Raw genomic sequence first — 19,477 nt, 5'->3', positions numbered from 1 at the left:
CTTCTGGGCTATATTCTCAGCAGCATAAGGAGAATCATGTGCTAACAGCTGTCTAAATGACTCGGCTAAAGTTAGTAGCATGCTTGCTTTTTTTTGTCTGCTTCCACTTGTCTTTGCACTACGATGATGTCGGCGTAAATGTGCAGTCATATTCGTTGTGTTCCCACTAGTGCTTTCAGGTTAATCTCGTTGAAATGACCTTAACGCCACAACACGGCAAATCTCCGTTAACGAGCTACCGCCGATCGCTCCGTGCATGGGGCTAGACGGCCAACACGTTAACGAGCTAACTGCGCTAACACACTAGTTCACACCAATGTAATTGAGCATTGCATGGCACATCCAACATACTGTTTTACTTTAGTCCATGACTCGCTTACCTTCAGGGTCATACGTCACATGAAAACCAAAATAATTCCAAACGCCAGATCTGAATGAGGTTCAATTTGCCTGTTGCAAGTAGAGCTTAACTTCTGTCTCGCTAGCTTGCCCTGCGCTCTTCCTTCTGACTATGCTGTCTGTGTTGAGCGCTCAGTGGATCTGCGCTCGACAGTGCAGCCTAGGCGGAGTAGTCGAACACAGATTCACTGAGCGCTCAACACAGACAGCATCGTCAGAAGGAAAATTGATAAAATAAATTACAAATGTTGTATTGTTCGATACATATGCGTACCGAACCGAAAGCACTGTATCGAACGGTTCAATATCGATACGAATATCGTTGCACCCCTAATAGTTTAATACTGACTCACTCTGAACCTTGTGAGTAGTTGAGCCTCCTGGTTTATCATCGAGCAGCACAGGATAAGGCAAACATTTCTGTGATTCTGTTTAATCCTTTGAACAAGAAATTAGTTTTGAATTATCACTTTAAACCGTGTGGGACTGAACCAAATGAGAACTAATAAAGTTTGGTAAAACTGGCACACACACAATAATGACACTAACAAAAACGTCAAAGCTTTCTGGAGCGGAAATATGGAAGCTGGAGTTCCACTGTGTCCAATCAGGACGTGGATTAACTGCCTCGGTGGGTCTGCTGGATTAATATTAATGTCAAAATGACAGTTTGTAAACATGAGATGCTGTGAAATTGTGACAAAAACACAGGAGTCGACTTTTCTAAATAATAAAGTAGATTCATCCAAATAAGACCGAAATAACAAATGTGTTGTTTGATTGAGTTTGTGATGAACAGCAGAATGTTTCTATGCATCCTGAATTATTCATTCACTCACGCATTTAAAGCGAGCAGGAATGTTCAGGGAAATCTGATGCCAAAATCTTAGAGAGCACTGAAAATAATCCAGTAATTTTCTTTCGGTTCTTTGATGTCGGCAGCACCAGCAGAGGGCAGCAAACCCGGTGTCTTACTTTCTTACAGTTTTTTCTGAATGCTTAAACCCTAACTGTGATTCCTGTAGCACAATCTCTAAAACTATTCAGACTTATAGCAAAACCACTCACTGAGTTTGCAAAACTAAAAGCACAAAAACTGCTTTGCACTCAGTTTGCAATTTTGTAACACACACTTTGCAAAACTGTAGGCACAATTCACTGCACAACACTCAATTACCAAATTTCCAACACACTCCTAGCAAAAGTATACACATGTATGGCTATCATTAACACTAATTTGCCAACTGTCTGGCACACTTTCACATGTGAAAACTTTTTTAGATAATTAGTTCACTTTGCAATCAGCCTAAGCACTATAATACAGGTAAGCTGTGTGTGCGGAGTACAATGGAGGGAGCAGAAAGAGTGAGAAGTAGAGGAGGCCGAGGAAGAGGACGTGGAGGTGAAGAAGTAGGATGAAGAGGACGACAACGACAAGGAGGAGGAAGAGGAAGACGAGGAGGGGGGAGAGGAAGATGAGGAGGGGGGAGAGGAAGGGTGGGAAGAGTAAGAAATAGAATTGCTGATGACATCAGAGCTACAATAGTGGACCATGTAATCAACCGTGGAATGACCCTGAGGGTAGCTGGCCAACGGGTCCAGCCTAACTCGAGCCGCTACACTGTAGCAAGCATCATAAGGACATCTTGAAATGAGAATCGGTTAGTACAGTCACTTCGCACAAAGATTTGTAGCACTGCCATATGCCAATGAGAAACACACCAATACCATTGATGTAAAAATACTGAAATTGTTACTTTACAGAATTGCTAGATGACCAGATGCTGAAGCCAGATGTGTTTTGTATTCATACCATCAGTGTGCAGTTGGCGCATTGTGTGCTTAGTAGATGATGGCTTGTGTGTACTGTTTGATACGGAAACACCATTTTTACGAAGGTGTGAAGAGTTAATCTAGCTGTGTTTGCTTTTGCAAGAGAACTACAATGTTTTGATTATTGGGTGACAGGTTTTCTTATTTGTGTGAAGAGTTTTGCAAAATTAGCCAATAGTTACAAAAAATGTGCTTAAGCAATCAGAAAAAACTGTAAACCAAAATAATTCACATAAATCAGCCTCAAATATGAGGAAACTTACCTTCTGCTGTTTTTAAAGGTTCCATGTGATCAAATACTACGCTGTAGTATAGCAGGATAGTATAATAGCAGCTCATATGCAACAGAGGGAAAAAAAGACTGAATAAGAAAAACAATATTTACAAATATGACCTAAATGGTAAATTTAGGTCATATTCAGATAGATTAACAGTAGTTTTAGTTGTCAATAAGCCACTAAAACTACTGTTAATCTATCTGATTAATAGCTGCCTTGGGAGCCACCATCTGGAGGAGGAGCAAAAGGAGGACAAAAATATGTTGTTATTGCTCCTTATCTGTTCGCTGCTGATATCATAAAGTGTGCTCCACACAAGTTCTGGCACAGAGGCAGCAGGTGATGCATTGCTCACACTGCTCTGTAAGAATTAAGTATCAGTAACCATTTTATCGATGTTTCCTGTAACTTATTGAGGCAACAAGTGAGGAACAATGAGCTACACCTTAGAGACAAAGACTCTGAGAGGGGTGATCAGTTCAAGTATCTCAGGGTCATATTCACGAGTAATGGGAGGAGGGACCAGGAGATTGACAGACGGATTGGTGATGCGGATGCAGCGATATGGATGCTCTACCGGTCTATCGTGGTGAACAAAGAGCTGAGTGTAAAAACGAAACTCTATATTTACCAGTCGATGTTTATCCCTACTCTCACCCATTGTCAGGACACGCTGGAGAGATTATATCTCGGCTGGCCTGGGAAGGCCTTGGTGTTCTCTTGGACAAGCTGGAGGAGGCTGGGGAGAGGAAGGTCTGGGCTTCTCTGCTTGGGCTGCTGCCCCTGTGACCCCGCCCCGGATAAACCAAAGAAGATGGATGATTAACATATTCATCAGACTTATACTTTGATTATATCTTTGATTAAGAATAAAGATGATCTACTATTATTAGCAAAGATTACCTCGCACAACAATTTTACCATTTCCAGGGCGCGAGGCAGCACATCAGGTGAGGCCATGCACTGTGGGTTTATCCCAAAGTTCTACTGTAATGTCATAAAGTGTCTTAAAAACATTCAGCTGTGACAACCTCAACTGTGATTGGTCAGTGTGCCACTGTGTGCTGCCACACACGGGCTTATTAGCCATTGAGATACAATAATATCACACACTGTCCTAATCCTCAGATTCAATTCAATCTAATTTTTACAGCACCAAATCACAACAGCAGTCCATCCAATGTGCTTCATATTGTGAGGCCAACAATGATCCAGAGACAACACCAACAACCTAACAACCCCTGATGAGCAAGCACTTGGAGAAAAGCAAAACTCGATTGTAACATGAAGAATCATGTGGCAGAACCAGGCTAAGGGAGGGGAACAAAACAAAAAACAAACAGAGGATCAACAGGGGGTCCATGACCCTCTTAGGGACACTCCCATAGGGCTTAAATCTGGGACTCTCCACCAATTGCTCGAAGAACTGAAGAAGCTTCTTGGATGAGAGGTGAAATGTCTTCACAGACCTTAAAGAAGTCCAGACGCTTTTATTTCCAAGCTCCTTAGACCACCATGACCTGGATGGCTGGAAACACACGTGTGGTTAGATATTATATTTGCAAGATTTTTAGGGCCCAGTACAATAACCTCAGTTTGATCTGAATTTAGAAGCACAAAATTAGAGCTCATCCAGGTTTTCATGTCTTTAAGACCTTAATGCAGTTTAAATAACTGCTATGTGGTATGGAGCTTTCACATTAATGAACATGTATGCTATGCCTTCACATTGCCTGTTCATTATGCTGTGGAACACCATAATTAACCTGAGTGTGTTTCCATTAACAAATTGGTCTCCATCAGGTAGATATGATTTAAACCACTGCAGCAACCAACCTTTAATTCATAGGTATGGCCTAATCTCTGTAATAAAATACTAAGTCAACAGTGCTGAGGACTAGCACAGATGAGTCCACTGTCAGAGCCCATAATAAAATGGCCTATTATTCACCTTCCTGCAAAACACAGGATCCACGTTTAGTTTTCACACAGAAGAAGCTATTCTTACGATTCAATGGAATTAATCAAGGGCTACCGAAATGTTAGCAGTAACTGATTGTGGTGCTTGGCACTGTCCCAAGCACCACAGCAAGAAGGTCCTGAGACGTTTCTCCCACTGAAAACATCCAGATGAACAGAATCAGCTTTTGTGGATTTGCTTACCTGGATGATTGAACATGCATCAAGAGGGTCCCGAGTACAAATCCAGTAGCTGACTGGGGCCTTGTATGGAGCTTGCATGTTCTCCCCCATCTTGCGAGGGTTTTCTCTTGAGCACTCTGGCTTCCTCCTACAGTCCAAAGACATGAATGGAGATTAGGTTACCTGGCAGTTCTAAATTGGCCCTAGGTGTGGATGTGAATACTTGTGTGTCTCTGTGTTACTGTGATGGCCAAAGCCATGGCCACACTCTAAAAGTCAGTAACTCTTATGTATTCGTTATTTTTGATTTAAATAACACACTTTAGTTTGCAGTAAGTTTATTGATTGGTTTGGATACATTTGTTCTATTTGTAAGCACGCACATTTAGTTTATCTATGTATTTACACCAATTCATTTCTTATTCTTGATTTTGTCTAATCTTCGTTTCCTTCACCTGTGATGAGCCCTGGGAGTTGCCAGACAGAACGTGGCAGCCAGGGTTTACAGCAGTTAAAAATCGCAGAAATCGCATGATAAGGTGGGGCCAGGTTTCACAATGAGCTCACCCGAAACCCTGGCTGATTGGGACCCACACCCATGACCCTCTTAGGGACACTCCCATAGAGCTTAAAATCTGGGACTCTCCACCATGTGACCTTAGAACTGAAGAAGCTTCTGGGATGAGAGGTGAAACGTCTTCAAGCAACTTAAAGAAGTCCAGACGCTTTTCTTTGCAAGCTCCTTTGATTCTACAAAGATATTTTAGAAGGAAAAATAAGAAACCGTGGTTTTATCGCCCGCTCACAGCGCCAGCTGTAGCTTTGTTGGAATCCTCAGCTTGTCTCCTCCTCCCACCTTTGGCTGTGTGCACACTTATTTTGAAGGCATCGACAGGAAGTAAACCCCTAATTCCAAAGTGGACCTCTGCAGGAAAGTTTCTCAAGGGATTCCTTTGTTCGTGGGTTTGGACCGGGAGAAAGTGGGTATATGGCATGAAATAAACCAGAAGTTAATAACATCAGCTGAGTGAGGAGGAGGAAGCGTCTGTGGACACAACGAGGAGTTCTCGGTGAAAAGGCAGAGGGACGAAGCTCCTAATGGAAAGAGAGGGAAGATGACTAGGAGGAGCCGAGGACGGAGCTGAGCTATGTGGCAAATCTCTGAAGAACTTCTCCGTCCGTGAAAGCAGCAGAGCCGCCTTTATTTCGAAAAAGTGGTGAGTTGGAATCGCAGTGGGCCTGACACGGTGAACTGGTCTGATGTTTCCTCCAAACTTTGAATCCACGCGGGGGAAAAGTTTCAGAGGAAGGGCCGAAGCTTCAAGCTAGGCTGTGGAAGTTCCTCCAGCGAGTTAAACCTGAGGACAGAGTCAGGCCCTGCTGCTGTAATTCAGCAGTACAGTACCTCACATTACTGCTGTTTATTTAATCTATTTAAACAAACTTCTTCCACATGTGACATGTTGTCTTGTTTTCCGGATGAAACCGTGGCTGCACCCTGAGTGTTTCGGTGCTCATCACAAAACGTCCTGTTTCTGTTGCTCACGTTTTCCTTTTTTTAAAAAGTCCCGATTTTTGAATATTTAACTGCTCATACCGGTTATACAATTAGCTCGATTCATATTTGGCAATGATACGTTTATTTTAAACTTGTTTCTGTTCACAACACCGTAGATCTGAAATCAAACGATCGATGTGTGATTGAATTCAAAGGGTTTAAAAAGTATTTCACTAATAATGTAGGAATTATAGCTGTTTTGTAATCCCGGACAAATGAAGATGATTTTAATGTTAGTTTTTCTTTAGTCCTCTGCAGTCAGATACTGCTTAAGAAGAGAGCTCGTAGATGGAACCAAACACTGCATCTTCCTGTTGTTTATTAGCTAATACAGTGAAGAGGTGACCGGAAGGAGAGAGCGAGAAGAAGACGCCAGCAAAGGGCCTCAGGCTGCTGCACTGAGCCTTGTAGCTGTTTGCCTGCTCAGTCTGAGCTACACCAATGTGCTCCCAACATTCTGGTGCACGTTCATTTTCGCCTCCTCTGTCCACTTACAATAATCTTTTCCAGAACTGGGCACGTTGTGGCGTTCCTCAGGCTTCCCATCCTTCAGCGTAACCAGTGGGTTCCACCTTGTTATGAAGCTTCTGTACTTCCTTTCATGAAGTTGTCTGTTGATTGCAGACTGTTAATGACAGGCCTTCCTAAGTGCCTCATTGTACAGCCTATGATCTAACAATGAGATGATCTATGAACAAGCACTTGGTGACAGTAAGAAGGAAAAACTGCCTTTTAACAGGAAGACACCTCTGGCAGGACGAGGCTCAGGAAGGGGAGGGGCCATCTGGTTGTGGTTGGCCATGTGATTGGCTGGTTGGGTCAGAAAGAGACACCACAAAAGGCAAACTATGGTAGAGGCCGAGTTTTATAATTGTGACTACATGCAATGTTCACTGGGATAAAACGATCTCTATCCCAGTAAAGATTTGTTTTATCCCAGTGAAGATTGTCAACATGAATATTTCATTCATCAGGATGTGATTGAAGCAGGCGGTCTGATGTAAAGCTGCGAGCATTTTAACCCAGTGCTTCCCTGCTGTCCAGATGGAGGGAGAGAAGGAACGACTGAGACAACATCGGGATGAGAAGGAGAGCAACGAAGCAGATGATTACGGCAAGTGTGACGACGACAAAGACAAGGTCGAGGAAGATGGGGAAGACTTGGTGGGGGCAGCACTGGTCTGGCAGGAACGCTACGGCGAGGACAATCTGGGCCTTCCCATCATGCACTGGGAGGCCCTGAGCCTGCGCATTGCCGAGCTTGAGAAGCAGGAAGAAGAGAAGAAGGAGAAGAGGTTAAAGGTCAGAGATGTTGTTGTCTTGCTGAAAGATGGTGTTTGTGTACACGTTGACTTTGACAATTGCAGAGGTGTGAGCGATGATGGGATACATAGAGACGCCCATCTCTGAATCCACGTGAGCGTGAATGTAAGATAGAAAGCACTTATCTCAAGAGTTTCACCTGTAGGCTGATCAGAACTGTTCAGTGATATTTACCGATGTAACGCGGTTTGTTGAAATGGTTTTAACATGTGGCTGCTGTGCTTGTCAGACTGGCCTTTCTCTGGAGCAAGGAGGAGCCCCAGTCAGCTGGAAAGAGGAGCGAGGGAGGAGAACGGAGAGCTGGGAGGACGGCGACGACGCCTGCAATAGTCACGTGCTGGCACTGACCTCTCGGTACAGGCGCGCCTCTTATTTCTTACTGGATGTCTGTTAACACCGTGTTTGTCTCTCAGTGTGCGGTCGCTGCAGTCTGCTCGCATCTGTTGCAAGTTCCAGTTTGCACACAGTCAAAGTCTTTTGGGTGGAGATTCTGGTGCAGTATGAGCTGCAACCATGCTTTCCTCATACTGCATGATCTGACAAAATGAAGGAATTTATTAACAACAAAAGTTAAGCTTTGTTTTCGTTTGGTCACGTTGGAGAGGGAGACTTTACCTCTAAGCAGGAACGTGAGTACAGGGCAGGTTAAAGTGGGATTCGGCAAGTGGGGAACTCCCTAAAATGAGCTTTGATGGCTCATGTGGGGAAACGAAGCACCGCTCACAGTAATTTCTAACGTGAGCTCCAACAGATTTTCTTAATGTACAGGTTCTGATCAGCTGACCTGCTGCTCTTTGCAGATTTATGCATGTGAATTCAGCCAGATGTGAGCAGATGTTTCATGAGTTGCTCTTCCATCCTCCACACTGACAGCGCACTGTTCATGCTGCCTTTATACTCGAGGGCCACTGTGCACCAATCACACACGTCCATCACACTACAGCAAACTAGCCTGCAGAGGATTTCATGCAGTTTTTAAATGACACAGTTAGTCTGCTTCAGTTTGATTTGCAGCATGAAACAAATAATGTCACAAACACAACATGTGGTTTAGAATAAAACAGAATAGAATAGTTTCTATTGTCACTGTACATGTACAATGAAATTATTATTTGAAAACATGAGAACAAGCGTTAAATGTGCAGTTTATCAAATCCCACTGAGCAGTCAGCTGTTCCTGTCCCGTCTTTATCTTTCTCATCTCTGAGTGAAGTCGGCTTTTTCTTCTGTCTCAGCTCATCAACACACAAACTGCACACACAGGTTGTGTGTTGATGACTTTTGTTGAGCTGATAGAAATGTTGCATATGCAATCACCCCACACTTTAAAAATATTACTCCTTTTATGTTCGCTCCTCTTTTGTGCTGCTAGCTAGATGCTAAGCAACCAGCTGTGATGTGAGATTGGATATGTGTTCATGATGGTCCACTGACTGGTGTCTAACCCTCAGCCTGCAGACACGGATGAATCTCCAGCTCTGCTTCATCAACAACAGTGAAAGTGAAGAGGAGGAGGAGGAGGAAGAGGAGAAGAAAGGAGATGTTAGAAAGAAAGAAAGCAGCTCATGGGTAACCACTTCATGTACAACACAGCAGATTGTTCCAAATTACTTACAGTTAATATGTAGTTGCAAAATGTGATGCAGAGCTGAAGTAGCAGCGCTGTCACATGGCCTCATTTCATAAGTGTGCTCAGATTTGCCGTCTGTTTTCTGCTGAAGAGAGGAAGTGTTCAGATTCACAAGGATCCTCAGCCTTCAAGCAAACCAGAGAAACAAAAGTCGAGAGGCTTCAGGAACACTCTGAAGAACCTGCGAGACCGACTAAGGACGGACCACAAGTCTTTGGTGAGACAAATATTCAAAGGTGGAACAAACTATGTTATCATATAACCGAGTTCGAGTTATAGGAATCTGTCCTCTGCTCCCTGCACTGCATGCTGGGAGTGTAAACATTGATATGATGCCAGATTACAGCAACAGCTGCTTTAAGGAGTGAGTGCATGGAGGTTGTGGTTGGGACGCTTTTATCTCTCACCTGTGTTTGTGTGTTTGTGTGTTTCCGTGTTGTGCAAGTGTTTTTGCTACAGTTTTGTCCGGCATCATCTCCCTTCGGCTGTTTTGTGCATTATTGGTGATTAAATCTGCTATGGATAATTTTCAGTCAACGTATTGAGGTTGTTTTTCCAACGGCGCTGGAGCGCAGCTCCCGGTATACTTCCGAGTGCTACTTCCCCTCTTGCCGGTCATCTCGTTTTTGATTCGGTGGCCTCATCGGTGGAAGTGCGGGAAGAGCGCTGGTTTTCTTGCGCTGCTTCGTCAGCCTCTGAGAGAGGAAGAGGATCTTTGGGAGCTTCACTCCTGGTGTGCCGCCGGTCAGGTTCGCCTGAGACTTGTGGGGCTGGATTGATCTCCATGCCCACTTGTGTTTGCCACCTTGGGCAGTCATGTGAAAGCGTGGAAAGCCACGGCTCATCATGGTAGGATTTGCTGTGCAGCGTAGCCCAAAGTCGGGACTCCAGGCCCCTCTGCACCTGTCCCCGTGGGCCTCACCAAACTGCCAACAAGTCTTAAATCTTACATGATTGTTCTGAGCAGAGAAGCCTGATATTATGTTCATCTCTGAGACATGGCAGCGTCAGTCCCACAGTCCCACAGTCTGCTCATTTCTCTGTGCACCTCGGATCTTAACTTCATAACTTGTGCTATTAAATTGGCCGTCACTTATGGAGTTTCCCTTCACCATCTGGACACAATCGAAGTTGTTTTCATTGACCATAAGTTGGTCTCTTTGAATGTATGTTGCAGCTCAGCGTCTTTTCCCCAAGTCTGTATCAGGAGCAGGAGCTTTATTGATGACTGTATCAATGCTAAGTTTTCTTCTGATGATGTTGAGCTCCACATACACAATCCACAGTTATGGACTAAAACTGCTTGGTTCTACCAGCTTGAGCAGTATTAGCAACATCTGGGCTGCCAAAGCTGACAGGGTTGTGACTGGGAGGGCAGTAGAAATCTGCTGCCATCCTCAGGTCGATGGGTGTCATTCTGGTGGAGCACGTGGGGGCTGCTCTTCCTGGTTTCTGTTAGTGAGCATCAGCTGGAGGGTCTCAGCCAGTAGTTTGCGCTGATTTTCCACAGGAGGAGGAGGAAGAAATAATTCTGTCTTTTAAAACATCAGCGATAACAAATCCTTACATCCTGTAAGCATGAAAGTTCTCAACAAAACCAAGAGACTCTGTTTTTCGAGAGGTGAGGTGGTCTGGTGCTCTTGCACCAGGTTCTTGTGCAAACATCCCACAGAGAAATGCAGTGTGGATCTTCAGTGGAGGCTCCAGCGGAGGGCGGGCCCATGGCCACATACAGACATGTGGCACATATGGACTAAAGAGTAGAGGGTCACTCTGTGTTTTGCTAAGGAAACCTTCCAACATTTGTGGGTTTTTGGATGACAGTTTTCATTTTTATGGCCCTAAGTACAGTGCAGCACTTCAATCGGATTTGCCCGGTCAATTTTCCCATTTGTTGGGAACAAAATGAAAGGAACGGCCCCGTCTTCTTCCTCCTCCCAGCAGATGGCGCCCTCCCTGAGCCTGGGTGTGACGGAGGTGTTTCCCTCCCACTGTCACCAAAGCGCTTGCTCACAGGAGGACTTCTGTTTTCTCTGTGCTGATTTAGGGTCTTCACCTTACAATGTAAAGTGCATTAAGGCAACTTTTATTGTGATTTGGCACCATATAAATAAAATATAATTAAATACAGATGTTAAACTTATGTTCAAGGGTCGCGTGTCTGCTTGTACCTGTTATAACACTGTGGCAGATGTGTGGCATTTCATCTCTGTTTAGGGAAGTCGACACTGATTTTCTTGTCAGATTTTGAAATGTTGTCTGTCTGTGGGGGGGACGAGGTCGTGAATATGTGCAGTAATATTTTTGTGTTTCTTTGTTTGGCTGTTAATCATGATTTGTTTCATTAAAAGATGTGTAAACTCTCCTCAGAGCACAGCGCGGAGTGATCCTGTAAACCAGAGGAGACATTTGGAGCACAGCGATCTGCAGGGCTTCACTATCAAGGAGCTGAATGCTCTCTGTGCGTCTCTCAGCCAGGCTATACAAGGTACTATATAACCTTAGCCCCGTCGTTTAAAAATAAAAGCACCGTTTTCTCTGATGCATTGAAGAGTGAATTTTAATGGTTAACTTTTCATCCGTGTTAGATCTGAGCTCAGAGCTGGTGGGTCGCCTCCAGGTCCGAGACCAGCTGAGGACGGAGCAGGACGCCATGCTGCTGGAGGTACAGGATCTAACGTCACTGTGACATCACGTCCACATGTGAGCAGCTGGGAGGAGTGGTTATGAGACTTAAACATTATTAGGGTAACGCCACAAAGTTCTCCACGACATCTGAGACATTCCCTGCTGCTGTTGGCCGGACTGGTCACTCACTGTGAAGTGTTGGTCTCTATAAATACTGGGACTTTTTTAATGTTCTGTGTTTTTAGGTGTGTAAGGGAAACTTTGACCTGCTAAAGACGTCCATCAGCTGATGATTTACATATGAAGCGAAAACCAGCAGAGAACTGCATGTCAGTAAAAACCTGTGCCTTACACCCGCTACATTACAGGACGGGTGTAAGGTCAAAACCTCAAAGGTAGAAGCATGAGAGGGAAATATGACATCCAGGTTTGGCTTTGTCTGTTTGTGGAAATGATTGTGATCCACGTGGAAAGGTGAAAGGTTTCACGAGTGTTACTGGAATTCCCGTCTCTCTGGAAAGCGCTCTTAGATCATCCGCCTTCAAGCTGCAAGCACTGAACCCAGGTCAGTGTCTGTACAGGCTAAATGATGAGCAGGGTCATGCACATTTCAAAAGAGGGGCTGTTTTTATTAAAAACAATAGTTTTAGCACCAGATTGTTTCCATTATGTTCATTTATTAACTTGAGAATCCTACTTGTACTTCACATCATTTCTCCCACAGATACAGTAGAGACAGTCATTTCTGCATAATAGTGAGACGGTCCTTAACACAGTAGTAAGAAGCCTTCCAGCAGTCCTGTGTAAAATATCCACCTGGCGAGTGAAACTTCAAAACTCTTAACTCTGCAGTGCAAAAGGGACCAATATGGAAAAGCTCATTAACATCTGTTCTTTGCTCTGTTTCGATATAGTCTTTTGATCCTGGCAAAGTCTTATTCATGCTTTTCTGTCTACACTTTTTAATTGATGTTGGTTAATAAATGAAATGTGCTCTTTTGTACAACAAAACGATATCTTTAGTATTAATCTAAATTTTGACACTTTTAACTCATTCACTGCCATTGACGTCTATAGCCGTCAATTGCAGTGAATGAGTCAACAAGTTAACTCATTCACTGCCAATGGCTGGCAGTGAATGAGTTAACTTGTTGACTTGACTAACCTGTAAATTGTAATTTACTATTTTTTTGTTCGTGTTTTTGGTCACAGTGAAAGTATTTCATCTCATTCCTGATGAGCTGTTGATATCAAGTTTAAAAACAGCAAACTTTTTAAAAGTTGAATGTAAATATGAACAGTACACATTTATTTGTAAACCATCAGTGTCTTACAATATACCAGGTGTTGAATGGAGACCACTGTTATTGAAATGTTCTCTTGGAGTGCAATGCCATCTTTAAAAAATCATTTATTTATTTAAAGTTTAAACAAAGCACATCAAAACCTGGAAAAATTAAAACTAACTAGAATAATTGTTACCACGGTCAGCAACACGAGCGTTTGTTTCATTCTGAGTTTTTGAGATTGCTTTAAGTGGAAAAGGAGGTCCAAAGCCCCTCCAGTCCACTGTGATGCTTTTCACAGTCAGTATCCATTCTGCTGATTTGTACTGAGTTTTGCAAATTATGAGCTGTGGATTAAAGCCTGTCGTTTCCTCAGCAGGACAGTGTAGTGTTGAAGACGTTAACACTTGGGAAGCTTTTTTTGAAGTCACAGAATCTGGTTTCAATCTTCTGGTTGATGTTATCGACCAATATTAGCTATTTTTATATAGCTATGTACTATCAGTGTGGGCATTTATAATGGCCAAGAAATAAAATTAGTAATTATAAAATAAAGTTTATTGCAGTTGGTCTCCTTAGTTTCCAAACCTGTGCACAGAATCCATTTCTTCCATTCCAACCTCTCTGCTGTGGACAAGACGAAGGCTCAACAGCTGGAATGGTGACAACTGTAGGTTGTTTATAAAGCACTTTTCACAGGCAGTCACAAAGAGCTCTACACAAAAGGCTAAAATAATCGAGAACATTAGGTGCCAAAACAGACAATACGAATGATTAAATAAAACACAAAAATTAACAGTTTAAAAAGTTTTAGTTTTAAAATGAAACAAATTCTTAACACAAAGCCTGTTTGAATAGAAAAGTTTTTAACCGCTTTTTAAAAGAATCCACAGAGCCAACCAAATGTAGTTGTGGTGGTGGGCTGTCCCACAGACTGGAAGGCTCTGTGGATTTTAGGATTTAGTCGTGTTCAGGGAACAACCGACAAACTGAGCCTGTGAACAGAATATTTTGTAAGAAGCTTGGATAAATAATCTGGGGCCTGGCCATTTAGCGCTCTGTATGCTAAGACAAGAACTTTCAAACTCTATTGGGAGCCAATATAATGAATATAAAATAGGAGTAATGTGAGCTCGATTGCTAGACCTTGTTAATAGTCTGGCCACAGCGTTTTGTATAGCTTGGCGAGAAAAAGACTATTTGCCCAAGCTGGTAAACAGGGCATTACAACCTAAACGCAATGACACAAACGTATGAACATTTTTTTTCCAGTTCAGCTAAGGAGACCATATGTCGCAGTTCAGAAAATGTTCCTTAAATAAAAGAAACAGGAACAAGACAAAGATTTTACACGCAAGTCGAGGCCCAGAGAAGAATCAGATATTATACCAAGATTTCAAATGTTTGACTTGGCAGCAGGACAGAAAGACGCAAAAACCTGACTGATTTTAGAATAGAGTTCAGGAGGAGCTATGATCACGGCCTCAGTCTTTTTGGTGTTTAAAACAAGGTAAATGCCAGAGAGCCAATCAGTAGCACCAGTTAAGCAGTGGACTAGGGTGGACAACCTATCCAGCTGATGAGGCTTAAACGACATTATCATAGAGATGATAAGAAATGTCACTGAAAGATTGAATAATGCCAGATAAAGCAGCCATGTAGAAAGAAAATAGTGGTGGACCTAAAACTGAACCGTGTGGAACCCCGTTCCCACTTATGAAGGCAATGTTGGAGGAAAACCTGTCTGTTCTAGGAGAGGCCCTATAAACAGGAAGAAAACCAAGGCAGAGCCAGATGCACTAGCCAAAAAATTAGATCATTAGATCATTAGACCTTCAAGAGAGCGGTCTCAGTGGAGCACTGCTTTTTATCATTATCATCATTTAAACGTTGCGTCCCACCAGCACAGGTGTAGAGGAGCCTGGAACAGAGTACGGACGATGGTGTAAGCTGCACGGGTTTCCACGCTTTCAGATGACCGCCTAGGTGGTAAACACAAGTGGGCATGGAGATCAATCCAGCCTCGACAAGTCTGACCGAAAGGAGCCCAGAAATGAAGCTCCCAAAGATCAACTTCTCTCTGGTGGGCAAAGCAGCACAAGGAAACTGTCTCTCTTCCTCTGATAACGCCTGAAAGAATACGAAAGGACCATCAGCCGCCCTGGGTCTGCTGCTCAGTGCAAGACGTTGCCTCATGGGGTGAGCATGATCATGAGAAAGGTGGTGGATCAGCCCAAAGCTACATGGGAGGAGTTTAATGATCTAAAGCAGTTGGCGCCATAGTCACCAAGAACTGGCAACACACTAAGCTGTCATGGATTGAAATGTTGCCGTGCCTACAAGGTCCCTCTCTTCGAGAAGGCACATCTAATCAGAGTCAGAATACTTTATTGATCCCTGGGGGAAATTATTTGTCGTTACAGTGCTCCATTATAAACAAACATTAACAGAGACAGACAATACACTAAGAATAGCACAATATATACAGGCATATATGTACATAAAAGTCACTTATTAATAAATAGCTGAAAAAGAACATGTGCAAGAAGGGTGTAGCAGTAAACATGGATGAGTTGTACAGGGAGATGGAGATGGCCACAGGTTCAGTGGTGCTTTTCAGTAATCTCAGTCTCTCACTGAACGAGCTCCTGTGACTGACCAACATGTCATGGAGTGGGTGGGAGGTGTTATCCAACATTGTCTTTATCTTGGACAGCATCCGCCTCTCCGACACCACCTTGAGGGAGTCCAGCTCCATCCCCACAACATTGCTGGCCTTGCGAATCAGTTTATCGAGTCTGTTGGCGTCTGCGACCCTCAGCCTGCTCCCCCAGCATGCAACAGCATAGAGGATCGCACTGGCCACAACAGACTCGTAGAAAATCCTGAGAATTTTCTAGCAGATGTTGAAGGACCTCAGTCGCCTCAAAAAATAGAGACGACTCTGGCCCTTTCTGTAAAGTGCTGTGGTGTTTTTAGCCCAGTCCAGTTTATTGTCAATGTGTACTCCAAGGTATTTATAGTCCTCCACAATGTCAACACTGATCCCCTGGATTGAAACAGGGGGTCAGCACTGTTGGCCGTCTTTTTCAAGACCTCTGCAATTCCCCCTTGTGTGCTGTCAATCAACTTCTGGGCCAAATCCTGACTGATGCGACCAATGACTGTAGAATCTTTCATAATCAATGTTTAGAGTTTGTCACAGTTAGTGGGTTTTTGACAAACTAGAGCTGAATTCACTGACTGAGCAGAAAAACCGGGGGAGTTGAATATGGAGAGAAATCTGCCTCAAAAGTGTTGCAAATGCATATGATATGATCCACAAGCATAAACAAAGACTTACAAATGTGCACAATGATTTGTGTATAACCTTTGAGGGCTTGCAGGAATGTGCTGACCACATGTATAACTACTTTACAAATGCAACTATCCAAACCTAAATAAATACTGATGATTCCACACCAGTTATTACGTTCAGCTTCACAAATCTGGCCATTTTCTCTTTCAAAACCCCGTTTGTGCCGGACCTTTGCTTCAAATGGACAAGACAAGAGTAAAGCCCTTTACACACCAAGTAGATAAAACATTTTCGAGGTGCAAATATTTTATGTGTGTACACACTGACAGCTTTGTCCTCAGGAAATGAACTGCAAAAAAAGCTCTGTGTAGGTCTTTGGTTGAGTCATGGACTAAAATGACTCAAAGGATGGTTGGTTAATAAGCTGGAGTGAAAGATTACTGCTCCTGTTCCTCAGTTTGTGCTTTCAGACCTCTGACAGTTATTGTGACTAACTGTCAGTGACTGGCAGTGTTGATTCGTTTAAGCTAACACGTTCATCTCCCTGTAACCAGGTTGCTCTCCTCACCTCCAATTTGTGGAGCACATGCTCTAAAAACACCAACACAACTCTTCACATAATCCATTCTTCTACCACGGTGTAGAAAGGAAGAGTCCTACCCCGTGGTAGAACCGTCTAGATTTGTGTATGAATAAGTGTGTTTTTGCATTAAACATTATGGGACAAAAGATTTCCTATATGTGTCTTGGTGATAGCAGAGATGAATCAGGCTGTTTAGATGGAGAGGTGCTCCATCTAAACATTTATGCAGAAGGTCAGAATTAACTTTACAACTACAAAATAAAGTTATACCCATTTTGATGTTTATTTCTCTCACTTTCTCTATTGACCAACCTAGAATGTAAGTGTTGATTATGCCTTTACCCATGCTTGTGCCTGCACTGACGGAGGATAACCAGCCAACAACCAAGTCTCACATAGGTGTAGGTGTGGAAGACAATGTTCTTCTTTGCTTGTCAATTACAAATACTCAAGAAAAGCAACGTAAAACAAACTAAAACTGTTCTAAAACCTTGTTTTAAAACAGTTACTGATTTCTGTTCATCATATGATGATCAAAACTGGTTTTACTGGCCAGTTATGATAATTTGGGGATGTAGTGTAATGAAGGTCCTACTCCTGACAACACTTTATACAGTACAATTGTGTTGAAAATAGGAGAATTGAGGCAGAGATGAGGTGCAGACCAGCCGCGTGCTTATTCACCAACACTGACGGCCACTAAAATGTAACACAATCAATGCAGCCCACTGGTGGGACATCTGATGTTAACTGTAGTGATGGTCTGTGGAGCTAAAGTGTCATAAAGACAGTGCTTCAGAAACACTGTGTCGAGGCTGAGGTCGGCTGGCCAGAGTCACGTGACTAATGACGTCCAAAGCGTCATCCTGTATGTCACTGCTTCAGGACCTGATTCAGTGCTTTATAATCAGGTCCTGAAGCAGTGACATAAGGAGACTACTCATTGGTGGTTACTTTGGTGATGATTTTGGTGAACCAGTGTATAACACACACACACACACACACACACACACACACACACACACACACACACACACACACACACACACATATACAGTGTTGGGAAGGTTACTTTTAAAATGTATTCCATTACAGATTACAGAATACATGCCCTAAAATGTATTCTGTAACGTATTCCGTTACGTTACTCAATGAGAGTTACGTATTCTGAATACTTTGGAATACTTAATATATTATCATGCTTTTTACAACAACGTGAATGTACTATTGCTGTGTGATTTATTACTATTACTGAAGGTCCGCAACTCCGAACTGTAGTAAAGGGACCTCTGACTAATACGGCGGGGTCCCTGTCGCTCGTAGCCGAAAAATAGCTTTACTTTGTTGTGTGGGTCAACTTTTCTTGCCAGAGACAGAGAGAGGCTTTGAAAGACTGCTCCAACGGAACTTATTGTTTTCGGAGGAAAACACTAACACGGTGTACAGTCGAGTCTTAATAGCTTACTTACAACTGGGCTCGTCAGGCTCTCTTCTTGGCTGCAGTGGTTATTATTATATTTACATGCTTCCAGCTCCCGTTTTTCCTCGACGACAACTCGTACCTTTCCACTCCCCTTTTTCTCCCTCCTCGCGCTCACAGACCCATAACGTGTATGGCAGTCCATTCTCCCTGCAACACGGACTACACTGCCCATGATGCTACATTCTTTAGAGCTATGCTTGTAGCATTCTGCCTGTTAGCTTAGCACAACAACAACGAAAATGCGCTCTCTCACCCAGGAAACACACAGTCGCAGAGAGAGAGAGAGAGAGCGTCGCCCTGTAACCATGGCAACCGTAACGCTGCTGCCTGGAACAACAGAACGTAGCTGTCAAACAAAACCCAAACAGTCCTGACCCGCGACAAAATGAAACAGGAAAGTACCGCAGTGTAATCCATTTATTTCAACAAAGTAACTGTATTCTGAATACCACCTTTTTAAACGGTAACTGTAACGGAATACAGTTACTCATATTTTGTATTTTAAATACGTAGAGGCGGTACATGTATTCCGTTACTCCCCAACACTGCACACATATATGTATATAACTAATTCATGTGCATAAATGTGCATAAACAATAGACCAGAGAAGAATAGAGAAGCTGCTAATAGTCAGAATAGCTGAAACAACTTAATTTAAAATATATATTTCTGCATTTCTTTGTGTCTGACGGTGTTGACAAAAACCTTGCACTGCTCCAGCAAAAACATAAATTATTAAAAAATGTTACACCTGGGAGACCAAAACATGGTGAGACAGCCAAAACTTTGTGTAACAATTATAAGTAAATATGTTTTTGAAAAATCAAAAAATATATTTTAGAAAATTAAAACCTGTTTTGTCCCTAATCTCAGGAGTCACTGTCTAACCTTAACCAGCACTTTAATGACGTTAAATAGTCTTTTCCAAAGTAACTTTGAAGAAAATGAACGAACATGTGTAGATTGATTCTAAACGGTTCTCGTGTTTCCTTATTTTTTCGATCTCGTCAGGGACGTGTTGGGTGCCCGGAAGCA

The 19,477-nt window shown here is 43.0% G+C and overlaps 2 protein-coding genes across 3 annotated transcripts in view; both read left to right on the top strand.

Annotated features, from left to right (window-relative positions):
• LOC308407496 (protein NLRC3-like) overlaps positions 1–19,477 on the top strand; it is a gene marked incomplete at its 3' end in the record, with an annotated part of 496,743 nt that overhangs the window by 32,113 nt on the left and 445,153 nt on the right. The window lies entirely within an intron of this gene.
• LOC308394162 (schwannomin-interacting protein 1-like) lies at positions 5,312–13,632 on the top strand. Of its 2 annotated transcripts, none has more exons than XM_080878345.1 (7): positions 5,312–5,869; positions 7,185–7,512; positions 7,763–7,887; positions 8,985–9,102; positions 9,255–9,380; positions 11,534–11,651; positions 11,752–13,632. In XM_080878345.1, exons 2-7 carry the CDS (start codon positions 7,255–7,257, stop codon positions 11,850–11,852), a joined length of 846 nt encoding a protein of 281 aa, XP_080734471.1. In that variant the 5' UTR covers positions 5,312–5,869; positions 7,185–7,254; the 3' UTR covers positions 11,853–13,632. The 2 variants fall into 2 exon arrangements, with proteins under 2 accessions (XP_080734471.1, XP_080734470.1); XM_080878344.1 differs by having other exon boundaries at positions 5,313–5,869; positions 7,255–7,512.

This window comes from Rhamphochromis sp. 'chilingali', assembly GCF_963969265.1.
Source record: "Rhamphochromis sp. 'chilingali' genome assembly, chromosome: 1".
Lineage (NCBI taxonomy): Eukaryota > Metazoa > Chordata > Actinopteri > Cichliformes > Cichlidae > Rhamphochromis > Rhamphochromis sp. 'chilingali'.
This window is presented reverse-complemented; position numbering and strand designations above follow the sequence as displayed.